At 37.8% G+C, this 20,000-nt stretch overlaps 2 protein-coding genes across 2 annotated transcripts in view; one reads left to right on the plus strand and one right to left on the minus strand.

Moving 5' to 3' along the window:
- LOC137973088 (uncharacterized) overlaps positions 1 to 10,545 on the minus strand; it is a 27,590-nt gene extending 17,045 nt beyond the window's left edge. The window contains exons 1-8 of the mRNA XM_068819821.1: positions 10,405 to 10,545; positions 10,176 to 10,311; positions 8,520 to 8,997; positions 7,672 to 7,760; positions 6,971 to 7,037; positions 4,778 to 4,877; positions 3,528 to 3,652; positions 2,803 to 2,861 (exon numbers count right to left, since the gene is read on the minus strand). Coding sequence (XP_068675922.1) covers positions 2,803 to 2,861; positions 3,528 to 3,652; positions 4,778 to 4,877; positions 6,971 to 7,037; positions 7,672 to 7,760; positions 8,520 to 8,997; positions 10,176 to 10,311; positions 10,405 to 10,545 — 1,195 coding nt within the window. The remainder of the gene's footprint in view (positions 1 to 2,802; positions 2,862 to 3,527; positions 3,653 to 4,777; positions 4,878 to 6,970; positions 7,038 to 7,671; positions 7,761 to 8,519; positions 8,998 to 10,175; positions 10,312 to 10,404) is intronic.
- Positions 10,546 to 10,630: 85 nt separating this feature from the next.
- LOC137972383 (cyclin-G-associated kinase-like) overlaps positions 10,631 to 20,000 on the plus strand; it is a 37,140-nt gene continuing 27,770 nt past the window's right edge. Inside the window, exons 1-10 of the mRNA XM_068819076.1 lie at positions 10,631 to 10,927; positions 11,100 to 11,161; positions 12,555 to 12,614; positions 14,081 to 14,195; positions 15,142 to 15,284; positions 16,055 to 16,180; positions 16,890 to 16,979; positions 17,273 to 17,408; positions 18,426 to 18,532; positions 18,900 to 18,942. Of these exons, the coding sequence (XP_068675177.1) occupies positions 10,798 to 10,927; positions 11,100 to 11,161; positions 12,555 to 12,614; positions 14,081 to 14,195; positions 15,142 to 15,284; positions 16,055 to 16,180; positions 16,890 to 16,979; positions 17,273 to 17,408; positions 18,426 to 18,532; positions 18,900 to 18,942 (1,012 nt within the window). The 5' untranslated portion in view covers positions 10,631 to 10,797. The remainder of the gene's footprint in view (positions 10,928 to 11,099; positions 11,162 to 12,554; positions 12,615 to 14,080; positions 14,196 to 15,141; positions 15,285 to 16,054; positions 16,181 to 16,889; positions 16,980 to 17,272; positions 17,409 to 18,425; positions 18,533 to 18,899; positions 18,943 to 20,000) is intronic.

The following is a 20,000-nucleotide window of genomic DNA, read 5'->3' on the forward strand; positions in this document are numbered from 1 at the left end:
GAACGTGAAAACTTTCAGCTGTCAGATATAGTGCACGTCTACAGTTATCTGGCGTAACCCGTGATTTTAAAACGGTGGCTATTCGTACGGGACCCGTACACCGTCCTATATTTGTTATTCATACGGCAGTCTTCTCAGATTGACTATCACTGGATCTAACCCCAACCATGAACGACATTGCCACGCAGTTATTGAAAGCGAACCGTTTTAAAATGGGTGCTTAGACTTAAAAGCGTGAAACACAAGGCAGGTCAGATGGCAGGTGACATCGAACGAAGGAGGTATTTCGTGAAATTAAACAAGCATTAATGCCGTCCGTTGTCTGAACTGTATATAAAAGAATTAAAGACGAATTAAGAATTTCTGAGTACTATTGAACCTGCTATAATCATTCTAAGAAGACTTCTGTATGATTAGCAAGTATAGGTCGGTGTAAGGGTACGTATGGCCACTTTGACTTTAAAATGGTTAGCTTTCAGCCTTTTTTGATGAAGTGCACATCTCCATGTTAGGCCTAAAGAACGACTTAAAATGGGCTTAGAACGTTCTGAGTACCGCAAAATACCCAGTGATTGAAGCCTTAAAATTTATATTCTTAGAGCCTGGGCTATACTAGGAATTTTGTTGTGTTAACAATGTTTCCCAAATGGCCAAACTGAAAAACTTAGGTTGCGGAAAGAAACCTTGTAGAATAGATAGTAATATAAATGAAAGAGTTCTACACTTTAAAATTTCTATGCAAGAAGTATTCCAACAGCAACTGAACCAAGTTTAAAGGATTACAATCCTATACAAAGAGAGACAGATAAGACCTTCCCCGCAATCTCTACCACAGAGCTCTTCTCTTGACTGAGGGAGAGAAGAGCTCTGGGGAACCTTGAAACAAAGTGTCATCTCATTGGTTTTCGTGAAGTTTAATCAAAAGCGTCTCTAATTGGTGCATTCATATTTGCACGAGGAGTGAGCAGGCGCTGTAAGGTTCGAATAGCCAATTTTTTGGCTATAACTGAGAACCTACGGCGCATGTTCTCCTACAGAGAGTTTCCCAGAGCCTTGGATCGATCCGAGGCTCTCGTGACGAGAATGACCTTCCCCGTTGTTCGAACTTCTGGAACATATTCTCAGAGGATGGTGATCAATTTAGAGAACTTAAGCAACGACAACGGCGAAGGCAACGAAAACATCATCTCAAAATATAAATTCGCGTTATTGGAATCACTTTGTGACTATTTCAACCTTTTTAATATGACAAGAGTGTGGTAGTTCCTCAAGAATGACACTGGCAGACTACACCCCGCGTGCCTCAATCCATCCTCAATCACTAAACACGTAAATAGCGACTGGGTACGAGTCTGTGACAATGGTCGGAACGGTGCTTAATTTAGGGGAGAAAATGAAAATTTATCTTCAAGTGCTGACGTTCTTCATAAAACCTCAAATTTGGCTATTTCACGTTGTTGTTTTGCAGACGACGGCGGCAAAGAAATGGAAAAAAGTGAAAAACACACGTGCAGGGCGTGCAAAGCTATTATTTTTTCCCACGAAATATGCCGCAAATTTGTGACGTTCTCGTTGCCGTCGCCGTTGTCGTTGCTTAAGGCTCGTTTACACATACGACGGAAGCATAAACAAATGCAAGAAACCAACGTGTAAACCTGGACGACGCAAGCATAAGAGCAAAGCATAAACCCAAGCACAAGAAAAGGAAATTGTTCCTTTTTCTTGTGTTTAATTTGCGTTTATGCTTGAGTCGTTGCGTCACCTATGTAAACCAGGACAAGTACAAAGTACAAGCACAGCAAAACAGATAAGCACGTTTTTTAATTTACAAGCTTACTTTGTAAACGTTTTTTTAACAAGATTTTGTTTAACGTTAATACAAGTAATTTTTATTTCAGACCTGGAATAAAACTCTCGATCGCCCAGCCTGCGGTCCCTCACCAGGTTATGAAATTCGCCTTGCTCTTTCCGCCTCAGTACGAAATATTTCCCTCACCCAAACCCTTTTTGGCTTATCTTTTATTACTCCTTCCCTCCGCCTTCAACTTCTTCGCAATAGAAGAACAAGCAACAACATCTCCTCGGTGTCGGCCATTTTGGACGTAAGATTTTGGCGCCAAAATATTTGTTCACTGCGCCTGCGTATGTCAACTTGTGCTTATGCTTATCGCAAGTGCAACCAACCTTGTGCTGATGCTGCACTTATGCTTATCCTTGTGTTGTACCTGTAAACCAGCCTTCAAGTTCCCTAGTAACGGCGGCTACGTGAACAGCAACGGCAGAAAACAATATGAGGGAGTTTAAGCAAAGACGACGGCTACGGCTACGGCAACGCCACAAAGCAAAAATATGATTGGTTAAAAAAGGAAAGATAATCGTGTTGCACGTGCAGCACGAATTACTTCATTTCTGCCGTACTCCACAAAACAACAACGTGAAATCACCAAATTTTAAGTTTTGACGACAACGTGAGCATATAACCACGAATCAGTCATTTTCTGTTTTGATTTTAAAACCGTTCGCACCCATCCAGTTACAGGATAGTTCGCCTGTATTGTAGAAGGTGAACAAGACGGAATAATCGCGAAATACTTGCGATAGCGCTAAGTTATATTTTGGAATGACGTTTTCGTTGCCGTAGTCGTCGTCTTTGCTTAAACTCCCTAATAACGCCACGAAAGCGTTACTTCAAGATATAACTTTGCTCTATCGAGCTCTGGTATAAGTCTTTCGCCATTATCCATCTCGCTCGCGTCCCACAGTGTGGACGAAGTATCCTAAAAAACTTGGCTTCCATCTTACCTGTAAAAGGCGGAAGGTAACACATCAAGGTACTATTGATCCAGTTATCCGTCAGCTCACTGAGGATAGAATAATGCGAGTAAGCAATGTATCCGTCCAGTCTTGGCAATTAAATTTGAGACACTTAATCTGTATCCGTCGAACGAAACTGATTATGTCAACAGAGCAAACACTTCAGAATTTAACGGCCAACCGTCCTAGCACAGAGATGAAAAGACACATAAATTTGCACTGTATAATTCCATCCTCTACGGGTTGACAGCTCCACAGGTAAAGCATTGCAAATGTATCACAGATGGAATACGTTCGTATCGCATTTAAGTTTGAATTTGTCCAGCTCCTGCTAAAAGTTGCGTCAATTACTGCGATAATCTTCATCCCCAAACATCTTAGCTTAAATCTACATTCACTAATTTAATCCTTTTTGTTTAAGTGTCTCCAAATTTCATTTGTTACTTTGGATAAAACCAAAGGAAATGCTATGTGCTTTCCTGCAGGCTTGCCCTAAATTCGTATGGTCAGAGTTTTTGTCTGTCCTTGTGTGGGCCCATTTCCATTAGTAGGGCTAGCGCCCACTTGGTTCATATGGGGTAGAAACCTAGCACTTCACATTACACTCTAATCAGTTAAGTCTGTTCTCATGGATTCAGCCTTCAGGTAATCGGAAGATTTGACCCAAAAACGTCGGAATCAATCACATATGCATTGGGGATTTTCTATGTTACCTGAATCTGCTACACAGCACTACATCGTCAGTGAAGCCATTTTGTTTGAAGAAATCTACAGCATCGTTATCAGCGTACACTGCGATTGTGTCATAAAGGCCAATGATCGTTGGATCTTTGAGAGTCTATAGTGCATTAGAACAAAGTTAAAAGTGACACATAATAAAGTGACTGATTAGTATCTTAATAAAATGAACTGGTCGAACCGTCGTCGATTCCTTTTAACGTGTTTTCTTTCTACAGTTCGTTAAGACATCTCGACGCCTAAGAACATTGCTTGTGGTCACATTAGGGAGTTTAACACTAGTGTTAAATCAAGTTCTATTATGCAGTGTTCCCCTAGGGATTCAAAACACCAATGAGTTGACACAGGAGTACTGTCAACACTAGCGCTGCACTGTGGCCGTGCTTTCACGAGCGGTTTTTCAGGTCGCTTAGCGACTGAAACCGAAAATTTCCTTTCCCAACTCGCTTAAAGTTAGGCGACTCGGCAAATTTCAATAGAATTCTCATTAAATTTAAGCCACCAAACCAGGAAGCTTAAGCGAGTTGGCAATTTCAAATGGGAAATACAAAAGGCGCGCTATTTTATTATTTTTATTATTGCATTGGCTATTCTCTCCTCATTTAATGTTACCCGTGAAAACACGTATCATTTTAAATTCGCTTTACGAAGGCTGCAAACAAATCACTTTCAGGAATGTTAAGCGAAACAACGACTGTCGTGAAAACACGGCCTGTGTTTCTCTCAAGTGTGATCGCAACCAATGTTATCGGTTTATAAATAGAGCGAGTTTCAATTAACTGTCGTGAAACCAAAACCAAAGTAATTACTCTAACCAATCAAAAAGGACGGAGACAATCCAGTAAACCAATCAAAACTAGAAGTAATTACACGTAGCAGACACAAAGCGCGGGAAAATTTGCACGCGCGAGCCACGATTGGTTTTGGTTTCACTTCTGCTTGGTTAAAAAAATGGCGCGAGAACTTTGAACCAATCTCTGAGTGAAGTAAGCATAAACCAAAGCAAATTTCGACACTAAATTGAAAACCGCTCTAATCGTGCTGCACGCGCGGCACGCATTTTAGTACATTTTTAGGCGAGCCAATCAGGACGCTCGGAGCGCAACATCCGAGCTCGAAACTTTAACAAACAAAAATAATCATTCAACGCAAAAAAAAAAAAATCCTTTGAAACAAAGGAAGACGGAGCCCCACAAAATTTCTGGATATAATTATCGCAACTCACCTCGATGAGAAATTTACCAACACCCGATTTCCGACACCTTTTCCTGACTGCTAACAAGTTGAGTTGAACCACCTTTTCCGATGGTCTTTGCCGAGTTATGCTGAAATTGGCAATATTTTTAAAAAAATGTTTTGAGAAAAAGAGAGATTCTCGCTAATTGAACTCTAGCTAGACTTGCTCCAAGCCGCCCTCTCGAAATTCTTAAAGTGAGGTCGCGCAACGACCGAACGAATTACCCACCAGCCGTCACTTAGAGGGAAAAATAATTAAAGGACTTTGAGAAAGTCTAACCTCCAGCAAGACGAATCAACCAAGAGTTAAGGATATCAACGACACTTGACAAAATCCTCAAATTTCTTGCTAAGAAATCTGAAGATCGTCAAGGGTTTAGAAGGGATCGTTCTAGATGATACTCATAAGATCTTCAAATGTTCTTTCAATCTTTGCAAATTATTGTTAAATAACTTTTGTCGGGGGCAACGCTAGGCTTGTTTAAATTTCTCACTGTGGAGGTTAAAATCAAGTTAGTGCAACTAAGGACCAAAAAGATAATGCTATAGTTCATTAACAAGAATCCTATAAGTTCATTGGAGCTATTATCCCTTTTACTCCAAATAGTGCCACTGGTAGATTTTACTCTGTCTAACACGTGACCGTGTCACTCATAAAAAAAAATGTCGTGGTACAAAATACATGCCAGAAATGGAAAGAGCGCGATGAAATTTGTAAGAATGTCAATTTTGAGGCCACTGACATTTACGTGAGAGATTTCACAGTGATTTTAATGCTTAAAAAATTAACTGAGATATGTTATTAAGGAAAACAGTTGGCGGATGGCATGCACAAGCTTCGCCATCCAGCTCAGAATTCTTTTACATTTCTCAAACATTCAAACTTGCAAACTTGGCAATCTAAATAATTTCGTTACGTTCTTTCCATTTCTAACATCTATTTTGTACCACAACCAATTTTTAGGATTGACAAGGTCACATGACACGGTTACACAAAGGACCTATTGGGGCCCCCTCCAGGCTTAAACGGTTATTTTCGCCCATAGTTAAGAATAGAGAGCATGGATTACAACGGATTGAAAAGGACGACTTTTCAAATCTGTTCAGTCAGCATGTTTTTTTTTAAAAGACAGCTATAAATTTGATATGGATAGCTCATTATGCTAAAATTCATTTGAAATGCTGTTCTAGGATTTCTAGATAAGTCAGATATGTGAGCTATGGACTAAAAAGTTATGGGTAAATCTTGTTTCAAATTTAAAAATACATAGTGTTCAAACTGCTGTGACTATTATGGCACTTGAAAGATCTTTGGGAGCTGTGAGGGATGGCGCATTGGCCAGAGCACTCTCCCCCTGCCATTGTGGTTCCATTCCCAGACTTCACGTCACAAGTGAGTTGAGTTTGTTGGTTCTCTCCTCTACTCTGAGAGGTTTTTCTCCAGGTACTCTGGTTTTCCCCTCTCCTCAAAAACCAGCCAATGATTTAATATGATTTAATATCTTGAGTTGACTTGATGTGTCCAAAATAGCCCACTTTTGATATAATAACATTCAGTCCTAAACAGCAGGCATCATCTCGAGGCTCTGGGGGATAAACTCATACAAATCCTTATATTTATTCCTCAGAGCCTCGAGATGATGCCTTTTGGTTCAGACTGAATTTTAACATATCAAAATTGGTCTATAGACCTCTTTACAGTTGTGTGCTTAGTTACCTGGCCTTTAAATGAAAGTGAGGCTGGTGTTGACCTTGTTATGATACAGACCTCCCTCCTTTTGTTATGTTAATGATGTTGTTTGTCATCCTAATTAGTAAGAATTCACATAAAAAAAGTGAGGTTTCTATCAAAACAAGGTCAACTCCAGCCTCACTTTCATTCATAGGCCAGGTATCTATTAGTAAATACACAACTGTAAAATGGACTATTAGTATCTCAGAGCTAAATAAACTTGACACTTAAATAAAGTTTATTATTGTTATTATTATTATTACTACTACTACTACTACTACTACTACTACTACTACTACTACTACTACTACTACTACTATTATTATTGGCAGTTTTTTAACGTCTTCAAAGGTCCATGAAGCTTCTTTTGAGATCTTATGAGGGTTTTCAATGTAGATATTCAGTAAGCATAACAAAATAAAATAAATCAAATGAAACTTTAAAGTTTACCTGTATGACCGTTCATATGTCACAGCTCCAACGATTATGGACTCTACACCAACAGAAGATTCTGAAACTATGAAAATAGGGCTTGCAAATAAATGCCAATAACGTTTGGAGGCTTTCACTTCCAATAAAGTGGTGAAATTCTTTTTACAGTTTTGATTGGCAATTCCCTTATAATCTTGAACACCAAGAGGACAAAGAATTGTTTGTATTTCAGTTTGAGATATTAGCAATCTTGAGATCATGAATACTATTGACACAGAAGACCAATGTTCAAATATCCTAATAATAATAATAATAATAATAATAATAATAATACTGAGAGATTTGCTGATGCCTGTCTTCTGTGGCAACATTCTTGATCACAAGAAAGCTTATCTTGAACTGAAACATGAACTATTCTCCATCTCATTATTGTTCTTATGACAGAAATGTCAAAATGAATCAAAAACATAAATAGTTTCTCTAGCCCCACAGGCCTATGATTCTGTAACATAAAGAGTTGGAGAGAAACTCTTTCTTGCCTTCCTTAAAGTATCTTCATCTTATTTTCCTTCAATCCCGATGTAAGTGGACTTCATGCACGCTCAGCAGAGATCCTACAAGGGATACAGGACTCAGCAGGACAACAAGTGCTGCAGAGGAACAAGTGAAGGAGGCCGGTCACATTTTGCACTGCTTCCTTTCACATTGCATTACACTACCTTTATCACTTTGTCTTTCTGTTCTTCTCCACTTGGCTGCTTCAACAAACTCTTCAGCTCCTTTGGAAAAATCTTCCTCCTCGTCTTCACTGAATGTCCATCAAATCACGATGACATGAAATTATTAGTATGATATCAGCAATTTTGCTACTTAAGGTGAGCATTATTTTGATAGTAGTCTCTGATCTCAAAAATAATTGAAATGCAGACAATAAGAGCCACATATTAAGACTATCACAAAACTAGCCAGAGAATACAGCCTCCCCTCAATGCTCACCACTGCTACAACGGGAAGCAGTGAACATTTGAGGGTGGCTGTATAATTTTCCAGTCTTTCATAACACAAGCGTTGGGAAAGTCTGTCAAGTGAACATAGTTTTTACTTTTAATTATATACCGGTAATAACCAAATCAATGTGCGTGCTCTGATTGGTCAATCAGCTATGTTTTATTGTGCCAGTAAACTCACTGAAAAATCGCGCGTCTTCTGAATTATATAAAAGCAATAGACCACAGGTTTCTATGGTTTATAGGCGTGATAAACCACTTGGGATGTTGGAAGAACAACATCCCGCGTGGTTTATCAGCCTATAAACCACAGAAACTTGTGGTCTATTGCTTAATTAGTTAATATTTTGGAACAAAATCAAGGGCTCCATGCCTTGTAAAATCAAGCCAAGATTTCATATTTGTAGTTTTATAATTTTGGAATATGCCTGCCCAACAGTTAGAGGTCTAGATGTATTTTCTTAGTTCGTCTACAACAGAACTATCAATATGACACTTTTTTTCATATTCTTGATATGTTATGAAATTTTAAGTCAAATTTGATAGACCCTACACTGTACCTTTCAGCCGATTCATCACTCTCAGTATCACTGAATACACCATCAAATTTTCTTGGTTCGATATCCTTTTCTTTTTCACCAAGGTTATTGTCATCCCTTGTTTTAACATTATTGTCTTCCTCTGTTGTTTCAGTGAGAACAACCCCGCTGTCACATTTACAACTGAAAACCTCAAAGGAGCAGTTTTCAGAAACTTCTGTTGACTCGTGTGAGAACTTGTCTTCCTCTAAATTTCTATCCACAGGGTCAAAAGTGTCCTCTGCTTTCTTTGCAACATCATCCCACGACACTTGCTTCTTTAGGTGTTTTGCTTCTTTTTTATCAGTTAAATTTTCTTGTTTGTTTGTAAGTGCACTTGCTGACTGCATTTCTTGTGATTGTTCTTTAGAAACATCATCAGGTACTTGAATCAAACTTTGATCGGTTTCACTCAGGACATTCCCCTCTGGACTTAAACCTTTCAACTCCAGTAAGACATCTACATGTTCACAATTTATTAAAAAAAAAGACATTATGCATTAGAGGAATGCCTCATACATTACTATTTGTCTAAATGTGATAAAAGTAATTATGAAAAAGATTTGCTAACTAAAGGCAATTAAACAAGTAAATACAATGATGATGATAATAATAATACTAATAACAATACTAATAATAATGATAATATAGCAGTTTTCAATTGAGTGTCGAAAGTAATTAGCGAATTGCTTTGGTTTTGCATTTACTTCACTCACTGATTGGTTGAAAGTTCTCGCGCCATTTTTTCAACCAATCAGAAGTGAAACCAAAACCAATCATGGCTTGCGGATGCACGTTTTCCCGGGCTTTTTGTCGGCTATGTGTAATTACTTGGAGTCTTGATTGGTTTACTGGATTACCTCCATCCTTTTTGATTGGCCAAAGTAATTACGTTGGTTTTGGTTTTACGACACTCGATTGAAACTCGCTCTAATACTAATAATAATAATAAACTTTATTTATAAATAGAGGGTAACACACAACAGTAATCACTGTGTCAGGTTTCAAATGATTTTTTTTGGACGCTGGAGTTGCTAACAGCTATAAAACATGTGTTTGGACGAGATGGAAGAGTTTAAAGGAAGAGAGGTAGCATTTGTGAGCGATTGGCTTACAAAAAAGATCTTCAAAAGGTCTTTATAAAAGACAGGAGGAGGCGACGACGATTGTTCTTTATTAGGGTATGACAGACAAATCCGGCAATAGGGTAGGAAATTTGAACACCATTTTGGCCTGAGGGGGCAGGAATTTGAATGATCCAATCTTCAAAAGTTCAAATGCCCACTGGGGGGGGGGGGGGGGGATGTTGAAGTTTCGAGTTGATCTGCGCATAAAGTTCATGACATAACCCCTTAATTTGTATCTGGAAAGATTTCCTGCGCAAGCTTTCATTCCACGCTACCAGCACAAATGAGAGAATACAAATATGGGTAATTCAATTAAATAATAATAACATGGGTCAGAGGTTAGGATGAGAGATATCTGATAGTCCACTGTGAGTTCCTGTCTCAATCATGACTGACCAACCAATCCACAAATCATTCCGCAGAGGATCAAAGGTGGGAAAGTTGGATTAAAAGTTGTTTCGCCATGGCCACTAATACTAAACCGAAAATATGATAAATTAATTAGGCTTGCCTTCGAAATCCCTCAGTAAAACTAGCGTTTTGGCCCATTTTCCACAAACGGTAGGGTACAGAACTTCCGGTGTGATTTCAGGGAGACAGCTGTCGTACAAAGCCAGTACAGCATGAAGCAATTCTTGATTAGAGACCTGTAAAGTAACATCAACGACTTGTAAACAACAAATGGATGTCTTAGCAACCAAATTTCCTTTCCTTCAACAATCACATCTGGAAGGTTTTACCCCTTTGACAGCAGTGAGACTTGATTCGAATAACCTTTTGAACTCTATCAAGTACGGCCGAACTTGAATCCTCCTCTTTGATTTCGAAGAATAGAAGCGAAACTTCGAAGGTATTTCCCAAGAAATCGAATTGACCGCCATATTGATTTGAACAAGTTATCAGCTGACACAGTAAATCGCAGTCGACTGTCAATTATTTAGCGCATGCGTAACGGATCGTCTTTTACCTCGGTCAAAATGGCGGCTTGTGGCCAGTTTCCGTGGTTATGTGATATTGCTTCGGGACTCAACTGCGACTCACCTTTTTAAAAATGCGGGTTGAACTCAAAATTTCCGAAATAGGCAACCCTTCCTGTAATTGTTTGTGGTCTTGAAATTGAACAAACTTGAAAAATGGCTGAGTTATTTCGCTCGGCGTTAAACTACATCAGCCAAACGGGGAAGACCGGTGGTAGTGACTTTGTCGGACAGTACGTCGAACTCGGTCCCGTACAGCTAAGAGTTCGGAGAGTTATAGCCGAAGGTAAGATCTTCAGTTATGTCTAACGATGCCCAAATCTTAATGTATTCTTGAGCGAATTTCGAGTCACGTTGTTAAAATCGCCTTGATCTTAATCGATTCACCGGTAACTTAAACAAAATTAAATGTTACCAACTTGAAAACAATACACAAATCACTTTTGATCATTTTTCAGGAGGTTATGGATTTGTCTTTGTTGCTCAGGATACGTCAACAGGAAAAGAATATGCTTTAAAGGTAGTAGTCGTACGTTAAAATCTTTATCTAAAGTATTTGATCGCGCAATTTACATCGCTAATAATGATATTTTAATTTCTGTCTGTCATCAAATTTTTGCGCAATAACGTTTCAATCTGATTAATCACTCGAAGAGTTCTAAGATTACAAAGAAGGAAGTTTTGTTGGATTAAATTGTCATAGAAATCGATATAATGATACTGACAAAATGTGTGTGAATTAAAAAAAAAGAAGCAGCAAGCGTGCATATTCGTGTAAAATACAATGTACATGCTGCTGCCTAATAGAATTTTCCGGGTTCCATGATTAAAAGTTAGTAGCCCGAGTCATTTTTTGAAGAGCCCAGAATTGATTTATTCCAGCTGGGATCAAAATAATTTACAAGAAAGTGAGGCTGGATCAAGTAAGGCGCCCTCTCGAGCTACTTGTTTAGAAATGTGGTCGCCTGCGCTCGCAAGTAAGGTGCCCAGGTGAGAGGGCAACAGTTAGGCAGCAGCCTTGTATATAGGAGATAAAAATGGCGACTGTTCCAGTCCGGTTATTAAATGAAAATCTGCCAGAGGTACAATCATACCTAGTAAAGTAAAAGGTGTCTTCTAATGTGGGTTGAACCTGTGACTTGCAAGTAATTCAAATGTGCTCCATAGGAGACTTCTAGGAGCTTGTAGTGCTTAAAGGAGACAAGTGCCCTGCCTAAAATGACAGGGCAAAAATGTACTTTTTTGCCTTGTAGATCAACCTGTTGACCCCTGTGATGATAGCTTTTATTAAATAATAATAATAATAATAATAATAATAATAATAAAAATAATAATAAATGATTTCTTAAAACATAAGCAAGCAAATATTAATGTTGAAACTTAAGCCGATGTCTCGGCGTCATCACGACACCATTCTCAAGGCAGAGTGAGTGAGTAAGTAATGCGAAGTAATGATTTCTATAGTCTCTACGAATTAGCATAATAACAAAGGATCTTTTGTTATTATGCTAATTCAAGGTTAATGATAATGATAATAATAATAATAATAATAATAATAATAATAATAATAATAATAATAATAATAATAATAATCTTTATTGCCAAACTTGGTAATATATACGAATGGTTAAGAGTGGAGTAAAATCGAAAAACATATAAGGACTCATTATAATTATAATAAAAACTTCACTATTCACATACATGTATTAAGAAGTCTTATACCTCGCGGTGTAAAGCTACTGTTGTGCCTCTCTGTTCGTGATTTTGGGGCAGCATACTTGCGAGGTGGGTGTTCCAGAGTCAATGGGTTAACAAGGACAGTCAGCATAGAATATCATAATATAATTTCAAAACTTGTACTTAACTGGCCTGTCCTTATTCCTTAAGTAAATTGCATTAATTTTGTTTTGCAGCGGCTGATGGGAGGTGACGATGCAGCTAATAAAGCTATTTTGAATGAAATAACCATTCTTGTATCCTTGATTACACAATTTTATGCAAATCTGTTAATGCCCTTTGTTCAGATTTAGGAAACTTCAGTAAGTAGAGGGAAAAATGTTTTGCACTCAAAGCAAAGGACCAGTGCCAGGCAAAAGGCTTATTTCTTGCGTGCTTGTTATTCATGGCTGTCAAGTATCAATGAGTACAGTAGTATTATGATAATAACCCATTGACTTCTCCAGATTTTACTCTGTCTATTAAACACCAGGGCCCGGTTGTTCAAAAGCCGATTAACGCTAATCCCAGATTAAATATTAACCAAGGAGTTTATTACTCCAATACTAAATGCTGTTCAACGTTGATATTTGGCAAAACTTTACATTAGAAGAAGTCAATCTTGAAAAACAAAAATAAGCAAAACAACCTTTGACCAAAAAGTTGAAAACATGAAACAAAAGTTTACGCTAATCCTGGATTAAGTTAATCGGCTTTCAAACAACCGGGCCCAGACGATTTTACTCTTAGGGGTCAGTGGTAAAAGATACACAGTGATTTTCATGGTTTTATAGCAAGCAGTAAAGGAGTTTTGCCATTTGCTATATAAAGTGCAATTCTGTATCTGAACCGCTCTCCTGTCATTTATAAACAGTCTCTCTCTAATAATAATTGTAACCCTAAACTTTATCATGTCATTTGAATTTGTAGTATTCCTCTCCTTTGGGGTGTTGAATTATAGTTCTTTAAGATTTGGTGGAATTAATTTTGTTAATCCTTTTAAAGTTAGTAGTTTCTTTTGGTTCATTTGTTCAGTAGAGCACTTGCTTCTCCGCTTTATGACTTTGCGACTTTGTTGAATTACGGTATTATAATAATTATGATATCCTCTTAACGTAAGAATGAAGGAAGGGGGCAATCATTTGGCAATGGACCTTTTTGAGTTAAACTTCAGAATGGGTTTAACACTTTCCTGCTCGAAGGTGCCTCCATTGACGATTAAAATTGTCTGACGTTAGCCAGAATAGAATGTGTCACTCATGAACAGGAAAGGGTTGAGGCAAGTCCAAGTACAAGTTTCTTTGTAGTGACAAGTTGTGCTTCTCAATAAAAACTGATTGTCATAAGTGACTTTGAACTTTGCCTTAAAAAGGCCAGAAACAATGATTTGCACTGTCTGTATTAGCACAGTTGGATTTACGTGTACTAAAAACAAACTGAGTTAGTCTGGCCTTAGTTGTGGGAAAGATGGATAGCTCCACACTTGATGTTAATTTATTACCAGCAGACACAATATACAGTGTACATGTACATGTACTTTCAAAAACTGATTTCTGGTATTTAGTTAATTTAGCCAGATAGAAAATTCATCTAGTGGTTTGTGCTTTCAATCCGTTGATCAACTACATTCTAAAACAAATTCCGGTGCCCCAACCACTCGGGTACCACATTGCCTCCATTGATGAGAAATAGTTTTTTTATTGTCTTCCTTAATGTCACATAGAAACGCCTCCGTGGACACCCCAATATTGTACAGTTTCATTCCGCAGCATCTCTGAATGAGAAGGAAACTGAACATGGAATGTCTGAATACCTAATCTTGACAGAGCTTTGTGGTGGTAAGGCGTGCCTAAAAACTACCTCTACATGCAGTAATCCAACACCAGACATTAATTTTACTCATCAGTGAAGGGTGGTTCAGGATTCTGTAGGGTTCCTGATAATTTCATTGAAAAGATTCCATAACCCTTGCTGCTTTTGAAACCAAGCAGTGCTTTTATGTTGTGCTAATTCTTAAAGATTAAGACACTGGGATTTTGTGACAAAAATTATTAATTTTACCATCTTGCATAATATAATAAACTGCACCAGAGGAAAGGGCTGTTTAGTAGCTTTCAAATGAATGGTCATACTTAAGGATTTACAAACAGACTCCAAAGTTAGAATGTCTTTGTATAGTAATACTAGACAGCTTCTTTATAGGAATTCAAAGTACTGCTCAGTAGCATTAATTTTTATTTTAAGATTTCACAACCAGACTCAAATGTTACTTACAACAATCCTGTGCAACATTAAAAAGCTGTTTCTGATCATGGGAAGTTATTTTTCAACAGTATATTTCATTAGGATGGTCACCTCTCAGGATTTTACCCACATTTACAAGTTTGAAAGTTAAAACTACTTTGTCAGCTTAGTCGACACATATGTACATGTAGTTAGCAAATGCAACTTGCACAGAAATTAAATGAGGCCTTGTAAACGCTACTGTGAATGTGATGGATAGATGAAGAACCTTATACATGTTGTTCCTGATGCTGTTGAGCATTAAACTTTAAGGTTTTTCATGAATCCATCACCTTTACAGTTATATTAGTACAGTAACGATGTACAATGTGTGATTTCTGGTTACATACAGCTGTACTGTAGATGTACACACTACCAAGGACAACTCTCATTCAACATGGTTACTAACTATTTTGTCGTCACTCTCAAAAGTTGCAACTACTTTGAAAATCATTCAAGACTTAAGCTAAGAGTTGTTATTAAATTATGTTGGTATCATAGGAGGTGAGTTGGTCAAGCTTTTACAAGAAAGGTACGGCCAGCCTTATCCACCTGACAAGGTACTGAAGATGTTTTATCAAATGTGCCGTGGTGTTGCTCATATGCACAAACAGACACCACCAGTTATACACAGGGATTTGAAGGTATGGAGTGATTACTTAACGATGATGATAGTAATTAGTATTACAACATTTTTGGGCGCAAATTTGATGCGAATTGGTCAGAGGTGAATAGCAATGGATATCCGAAGTTTGAGTAGTCAATCAGCGGGTGGGTTCAACACTATCCACTGTTTTGGTATATACTGTACAGTGTATACCAAAAAAGTGGATATATGTAGCATTGAACTTGCACACTGATTGACTACTCAAACTCCGGATATCCATTGCTATTCACTTCCCAACAATTCCTGCAGAATTTGCGCCTGAAAATGTTGAAATGTTCTTTGCAGAAATAAATGAATTAAAATCATCTTTTTGTGCTACAGTGTATATATCTTACTGTTTTAGTAATACTACAGTGTAAAACAACTACTGTATTCACCTCAGAGTCAGTGGCTAGTTGTGGCTCGGTAAACATCCGCCACTAGCCACTTCCACTTCGGTGCATAGTTGCTAATTATTATTCACTGATATTTACCAAGCCTGAGGCAAATAGTAATGTTTTAAATAGTATAATTACATTAGGTGGTTATTTGAAAAACATGCACTTTCTTTAAAACAATTTAAATTTCTTTGTCTGTTACCTCGACAAAATGGCTTTTCGAAAAAAACACTTAATAGGTGATTATCTCACAATAAGAATTTTCAGTAATAACCTATGTAGTTACGTGTATACTTATACAAGTTATGACTTGTGCAAGTAAAGTTAGTAAGGTTTCATCAACTGAGATTAAGTATGATTCTCCCTTCAGGTTGAAAATCTTCTCATTGGCAGCAAGGGTCAAATTAAGCTGTGCGACTTTGGGAGCTCAACCATAACACCAGTTATCCCAGATGACACTTGGACAGCTCTTCAGCGGAGTCTTGCTGAAGATGAGGTAAACTATTCTCCTCTCTTTTTTGCCTTTTTGATGAAGCAAGCACAGCTGATCTTATATATTGTACATCTGCAGGTCAATTGTTTTCTTGTTTGGTAGAATTTTTCAAACCAGTTCAATTTTGATTTTGTGTCCAATGGTGATGAAATTAAGGCAGCACAACAGAGCCAGGCACCACTAATTTTTGACAGTACCCCTAGGGATTATAATAATAATTAGAAATAATTAATAATTAGTAATAATTAATTAATTATTATAAAGTGATCTCAACCTGACTAAGAGGGTATTTTCCAGCATACTCTGTTTTATTAATTTTGCTTCAATTTTATTTGGTAAGAGTGTTTTTAAAAAAGCATCATCTGTCCTTCAGGGCACATGCATGCGAGCGATGTAAACAGCACAAAAGCCAGCCAAATGTCCTTATTAAACTAGATAAACGAAAAATGACGAGTGACGAAAGTGAGTGAAACTTAATATATTTTACTCTGTCTAATGCTAGACGATTTTACTCGTCATTGAGGGACACTTAAGGAATCAATGAGTTAACCACCTCTACAAGTACCTCTGGACACTCAAAAACTACTAACAGTGTACAGTATGTCCCATGTAACCCATTGACTCCTACATGTAAGAGTTAGATGTGGGGCAGTTCAATCCTGAGTTAATGGGTTAATACAGCTGTAATGGTTTGTTGTGGATTTATTTCCAGATCCAGCGGAACACAACCCCCATGTATCGTGCACCAGAGATGGTTGATTTGTACAGCAACATGCCTGTGACTGAGAAAGCTGATATCTGGGTCAGTTAGATTTTTTATTTGATTACTACCATAATTTGGTTCAAAAGTAGACTAGATTTTTTGTCGTCTAGCCCAGTGAACGGGAAAATTAATAGTCTAACTGATCTATTTAAAGTTAGCTTTTAGTAAACAGAGAGAACTAAATACTGTGACATAGCCCCATGAACTTGTACAGTGTACAACATCAGCCAACACGAGATGCCAATCACTTAAACCAGTTGGATCTTTAGATAGCTTTGTTTTGGGTACATCTGGCATTACTGACTCCATTGTCTGTTTTTAATTTCTTTCAGGCCCTTGGGTGCGTTCTGTTTTTCCTTTGTTTTATGGAGCATCCATTTGAAGATTCTGCCAAGCTCAGAATACTCAATGCCAAGTACACCATCCCAGAAAATGACACCAAATACACAATTTTCCATGATTTGATTAGTAAGTGTATCAGTCCTCCATTTAATACAAAATTAATGAATTAAGGTTGTAGTAACCCCCCCCTCCCCCACCCCCCAATGGGTTGGTAATTATATAATAATTATTGTTTCTGATGGCTCTCACATAAATTATATGTACTTACAGTACTCTGAAAAAATTAGATCGCTCAGGAAAAGACTCTTGGAAGGTTCAGATGCTCTATCACTGTAGGCTATAGGACACTTGTTAGAGTTAGACCATTGACCTAAGTTAGGTGACACATGCCCTGCTTTTTGCTGGGACTGAAATCATGTAGCCTATGAATTGAATTCCCTTTTTTCTGTTTTATTTCATTCCCTTTCATTTTGTTTTATTCCCTTGTGTTTGAGAAAGATCCTTCTTTTTCATTCAGTTCCAGTTTGATTAAAGTTTTTTAAATTGTAGCATTTAATCTTCCTGCTATACATGTATGTGTGGTACTGTACACTGTACTTGGGGTTGGATAGAAGAACAGAACTTGTACATGTGCGTCAACTCTTCTCCTGAAGGCGTGCAGCTTAAAATAATTATAATGGTTAGACTTTCAAGTCTTCTCGGATAACAACGATAAGCAGGAGGTCCCGTCTCACAACCCTTCAATGTTAATAATCCGGTGGGACGTAAAAGCACCCACACACTTGTCGCTAAGAGTAGGGCACGTAGTTCCCGGTGTTGTGGTCTGTCTTCTGTTGTGTATCATGGTTGGGAAGGCAAAAAAAGGGGCCACAGTAATTGGCGCAAGCTGTTGTGACGCTCTGCCAGCTTGACTGGCAAAATTAATAAAATAAAATACAAATAAAAATGTCATGATTGTCTGAGCTAATCAGCAAAATTTTAATGTAGAGCATTCAACATCATGATCTTCCAAGTTATAAGACCGTGGCTTTGAGTCTGATTGTGGTTATGACCAGAGATGTTTCTTACAGTATTCTGGTGATCCACAAAACTTTGTTTTACGCTGTTATTTTTATCATGACTTCTTGCTTTTGTTTCTTAAAGAGTACATGCTCCAAGTAAATCCAGCCAACAGACCTGATATCAAAGAAGTACTGACTGGGCTTGAAGCTATTGCAATTGCCATGGATGTAGATCTCAAAGGAAAAGTGGTTGGTTTTTGAGTTAAATTCTTTAAGCCACTGACATCTCACACATGCCCCAGGATGTCCCCGGTTGACGAGTAAAATCGTCTGGTGTTAGACAGAGTAAAACCTGTCAAAGTTTCACTCCCAGGGATCAATGGGTTAATTGTGGGTTTCATTTCCCCATTAAGTGAGCCTTAAAAATTTTATTCTGGCTGACATGAGATGATTTTACTCGCCGAATGCGGGCGCTTTGGGTGTGCGCTTGGTTGCTTCTGACAAGTCAACCCTGCATGAACCAGTTACAAAAGCCAATTTAAATTGTAACAAAATTACAAAACCATTAAAAAAGAGAGTCATTTTTTTTTTTGCTAGTTTTAATTTTCCTTTACAGAAAGATGATATTCCGCAGAGTTTAGGAGAGAGATCCCCTCAAGGTTAGCATAATTCATAACCAACAGTTCTATTTAATGGTGTTGGTTATTAATTTTGTTTTGGATAGAAAAGTTAAGTACCGGTATTTGGGGTTCAAAGTAATACAGGTTCTGTGGCTTTTTGGGGGTTCCTCCTCGGAATAAAAAAACACGTGAAACGCGCAGATGACATTGCACAGGAAACTAAGAAAAAAAAGCTTGGAACAATCAGCTAACCTTTAGTACATGAGCTAATGAAACAAAGAAAAAGTTTCACTGGTTTTTACACCCAGGATAACCCCTTTTCAGGGCCATTGAAACAATAAATAGAAACAAATTCTTCAAATTTTAATTATCGCAACTGGGCAGAGACAAACCATTAATTTTTGCCTTTTACAAGCACAACCAAGACATTGTACCAGGGATTACACAGAACAAACCTAGCCATTGGTCAAATCAGGATAATCACAAATTTGCATATTTAGTGGGTAAAAACAACAGCTCTGCACGCTCTGCACGTGCGTTTTTCATTTTTGTCTATTTCTTTACCGTCGTCAGCAAAACAACAGGGAGTTTTAGCAAAGACAACGGCTACGGCTACGGCAACGCCACAAAGCAAGAGTATTATTGGTTGAAAAAGGAAAAATGCTCGTGCTGCACGTGCAACACGAATTTCCGTGCATTTCTTTGCCGTACTCCACAAAACAACAACGTGAAATCACCAAATTTTAGGTTTTGACGACAACGTAGGCATATAACAATGAAAAAGTCATTTTCAGTTTTGACTTTAAAACCGTTCGTACCCATCCATTTACAGGATAGTTCGCCTGTATTGTACAATGTGAACAAGATGGATTAATCGTGAAATACTTGCGATAGCGCTAATTTATATTTTGAACTAACGTTTTCGTTGCTGTAGCCGTCGTCTTTGCTAAAACTTTCTAACAACTTGAAATACCTAAAATTTGAGGTTTTATGAAGATCGTCAGCACTTGAGGATTTATAACTTTTCATCTTCTTCCCTAAATTAAGCGCCGTTCCGACGAGCGTCATTTTGAGGAACTACCACACCCTTGTCATAT

This window comes from Montipora foliosa, chromosome 10 (assembly GCF_036669935.1).
Source record: "Montipora foliosa isolate CH-2021 chromosome 10, ASM3666993v2, whole genome shotgun sequence".
NCBI classification, from domain to species: domain Eukaryota; kingdom Metazoa; phylum Cnidaria; class Anthozoa; order Scleractinia; family Acroporidae; genus Montipora; species Montipora foliosa.